The sequence below is a fragment of the Orycteropus afer genome, unplaced genomic scaffold (assembly GCF_000298275.1).
Source record: "Orycteropus afer afer isolate SDZICR_OR568_19922 unplaced genomic scaffold, OryAfe1.0 scaffold01227, whole genome shotgun sequence".
Classification (NCBI taxonomy): domain Eukaryota; kingdom Metazoa; phylum Chordata; class Mammalia; order Tubulidentata; family Orycteropodidae; genus Orycteropus; species Orycteropus afer.
Genome location: NW_006922814.1, coordinates 58,138 through 62,113, shown reverse-complemented (window position 1 = coordinate 62,113; position 3,976 = coordinate 58,138). Strand labels below are relative to the sequence as shown.

The following is a 3,976-nucleotide window of genomic DNA, read 5'->3' as shown; positions in this document are numbered from 1 at the left end:
TGTTGTTATATGCCATCAAGTCGGAAGCTACTCATAGCAACCCCTTCTTGGGTTTCCGAGGCAGTATCACTACAGAAGTAGATTGCCTCACCTTCCTTCCGAGGAGTGGCTGGTGGGCTTGAACCACCACCCTTCTGGTTAGCAGTCAAGTGCCTTAGCCACTATGCTACCAGAGCTCCCTTGGAAAGATTAGAAGAAAATAAAGCCATAGAAAAGATCTAAGGAGTAGTGAATGGTAAGCAGTGGGCTTGAAGCATTATACAATATGGAAGAAATGTACACACCTCGAACTGGGAAGCTTAACTGCTGTAAAGTTGATGCACTTATACAGTAACCAATCTGGGGCTCATATGCAATGGTATCTAGACATTCATTCCAATCTTGCACATTAGTAACAGGACAATCCTGTAGATGGGTGACAAGATCTCCCACAAAAAGGCCTCTGGGTCCAACGGCAGGCGAGTCCTTAAGAAAAGGGTAAAAACAATTAGATAATTTGTGAAGGCAAGCTACTATGATTAATCTAAACAAATAATATGTAAGGACACTGAGTAAATTATGTACAATATTTTGAAGAATGCAGAAAATAATCCAGCTACAGTGGCTTGAAAACCACGAATATGTTGTTGTTGTTGTTGTTATGTGCCGTCAAGTCAGACCTGACTCATAGCAACCCCTCCTTGGGTTTCCAAGGCACTATCACCACGGAAGTAGATTACCCAACCTTCCTTCTGAGGAGTGGCTGGTGGGTTTGAACCACCAGCCTTCTGGTTAGCAGTCAAGTGCCTTAGGCATTATGCTACCAGGACTCCTAAATCCGTGAATATAGACCCAGAAAATTAACAAATTAGAACCTGACAATTACATTTACTTTCTCAATTTTCTAGGATTTTGAATTTTTGGCAACTGAAAATAAAAATTTACTTGCTGAACATGAACATTAAAATGATAAAGTTTTCCCTCAAACTGCTTATTAATTTGTGCACGTGTGAGCGTGTGTGTGTGTGAGAGAGAGAGGATGAGACAGAGGGGGAGTCAGATAAAATGCCTTGTACTGTTTGTAATAATTTTTCTTCTTGTTGAATGAGAAGCTAATATGCTGTGTACCTAAAACTCAATAAAATGTGAAAAAATTAAGAAAAAATTAATGAAACTATAAAACAAGTCCTTACATAAACACAATCTCAAGTATGCAGCCAGTACTGTCAGCACAATGAATCATATAAACTCATTCAATTGCTCACAAAAGTAATCTTCTTCCTAATGTTTGAATAAGGAGCTCTGGTAGTGCAGTGGTTGAGGCATTTGGCTGCTAACCAAAAGGTCGGCAGTTCGAACCCTCCAGCTGCTCCCTGGAAGAAAGATGAAGCAGTCTGCTTCCATAAAGGTGACAGTCTTGGTAACACTAGGGGGCAGTTTTACTTTGTCCTTTACAGTCACTATGCGTCGGAACTGACTCGATGGCAATGTGTTTGGTTTTGAGTTTGAATGCGTTTCACACGATTATTTGTTAGATTTGAAAGCATTCTAGCAATTTCTACACAAGAAACTGAGCATTCTGTATGTTAGGAAAACTTGAATAAAAGTTCCTGACACAATATTCTATGTATTTCATCATAAAATCTGGTGAAAGAATGCCCTGAAGTAATCCTTACTTTAAGGAGTTCTGTTAGCACTGTGCTAAAGCGCTGTGCTGCTAACCAAAAGGGTGGTGGTTCAAACCCACCAGCTGCTCCAAGGGAGAATGATGAGATGGTCTGCTTTTGAAAAGATTACAGCCTTGCAGAGAGCCCTGTACTTATGAAATTCAGCTCTCACCAGTCCAAGAGAGAAAGGATGAGTGTTGGAATGTGGACACAGAAGCAGGGGGAAGATTTACAGTCCTGGAAACCCTGTGAGGCAGTTCTACTCTGTACTATAGGGTCGCTATGAGTCACAATTGACTTGATGACAGTGGGTTAATCCTTACATACCTCAGCAACTTCAGTGATAAGCACTCCGACTCCAGTGTAGTAAAATGGCAAGAGAATCACTGGGAGCAGAACAAGGGCCAAAATACACAAGAGCGCAAGGACAAAATTATGCCAGATACCTGAAGAGAGGGAAAAGAGGGGTCAGGTTAGCAGCAGCAGGAATAATATAGGCATTTGAACCTCTTAACACTTGAGCATTGTGCTGAATTAGTGAAGTGACCAGAAGACGCTGTGATGCTGATAGGCCTCCTTATCAGTACAGCAGACAGATGTTCAGTTAGACAGGCCCTTCAATTCAGATACTGAGATCTAAAAAACGAGTACGTTAAGACCACATTATGAAGACTACAGGTTAATATGGTTTAACACCAACAGAACTTCTATCTTCTTACTATACCCTCTTCAGAAAATGTAAACATTGTCAATTTAAACATACTTGAGATCTCTGGAAGGTACTCTGAAGCTATTAAAAAAAAAGTTAAGACGAAATAACAAGATCATTCTTGCTGAATTGGGGAGCAGAAACCCAAGTGCACTTGGAAAAAGGGATTGTTTTAATGTTAAGACCTAAACTATTATAAAACTCACTGCTGTCAAGTCAATTCCAACTCATAGGTACCTCTATGGAAGTAGAGTGCCCAGTCTTCCTTTTGAGGAGTGGCTGGTGGGTTTGAACCCCCAGCCTTCTGATCAGCAGTCAAATGCCTTAAGCACTATGCCACCAGAGCTCCTTAAACTATTATGGCAAGTAGTATTGGTGGAACAAATAGAATATATATCTTGACTAAAAAGCAATGAACCATAAAGCAACAAAGTCATTCTGTAAAAAATACTAAATGATATAATAATAATAATAAACACAGAAGGGAATGGCACTCATATAGAGAAACAGGAAAACATAGAAAAGAGAAAAATAAGAAAATTAAAACCACATCCTTTACTGTCACTGGGAGCCACTCCTCGGAAGGAAGGTTGGGCAATCTACTTCTGTAGTGATACCACCTCAGAAACCCAAGGAGGGGTCACTAGGAGTCAGATACGAGTGGACAGCAGTGAGTTTGGTTTTGGTTTAGTCTACTGTCACTGGTTCACAGAAAAACACAATGAAAATTTGATTCAGATTCCAGTTTTTCTTTCCTCATATAGTTGTAACATTTTTAACAAAACATCTATACTATGCCCCCCCCCCATACACACTTTGGCCTTATAGCAGTGACTAGAACAATGTTAAATAGCTTTGATGGCATGCCTTCTTCTGTTTTCATTAATTTAATAAAAGTGTTTTCAAGCAACAGTAAAGACTTTCATGAAATTGAGGGCCAATTTTATTCTGGTTTATATTCTAAGTAGTGGTACTGGCATGAGAATAGCTGATCCACAGTTTAAGAATGATTTCATGGGTCAGGGCAAAAGAACATTATGGCTGTGACGAAGGCAACAAGGTAGCTCTAATAGTTTCCTAGGGCTGCTGCAACAACTTCCCACAAACTAGATGGCTTCACACAATAAAAATTTATTCTCTCACAGTTCTGGAGGCTAGAAGTCTGAAATCAAGGGGTCAGCAGGGTTGGCTCTTTCTAGAGGCTCTGAGGAAGAAACCATCCCACAACTCTCTCCTAGGTTCCAGTGGCTGCCAGCAGTCACTGGTGCTTCTTGGCTTGCAGCTGCATCACTAATTTTTGCCTCATGGGCCACATGGCATTCTCTCCCTGTGGATGTTCTTATAAGGACACCAATATTGGATTAGGGCCCACTCTAACCCCGCATGACCTCATCGGTTTTTTTATTGTAATTTGAGTGAAAATTTACAGAACAAATTCACTTTCTATACAGCAGTTAACATACACTTTGTCTCATGACATTGACTACAGCTTACCACAATGCAACAGCTCCCCTCCCACTGACATTCACCTCTTCCCTGTGTCCACCCCTCCATGCACTCCTGCCCCCTGAGCTGTCTCCCTGTGCATAAGCAGCCCTTCTTTCTCCCATGATTGTTCTCT

At 40.8% G+C, this 3,976-nt stretch overlaps 1 protein-coding gene across 1 annotated transcript in view; it reads right to left on the bottom strand.

Moving 5' to 3' along the window:
* Window positions 1–3,976, bottom strand: part of MBTPS2 (membrane bound transcription factor peptidase, site 2) — a 74,387-nt gene that overhangs the window by 15,440 nt on the left and 54,971 nt on the right. The window contains exons 6-7 of the mRNA XM_007958943.2: window positions 1,974–2,092; window positions 285–465 (exon numbers count right to left, since the gene is read on the bottom strand). Coding sequence (XP_007957134.1) covers window positions 285–465; window positions 1,974–2,092 — 300 coding nt within the window. The remainder of the gene's footprint in view (window positions 1–284; window positions 466–1,973; window positions 2,093–3,976) is intronic.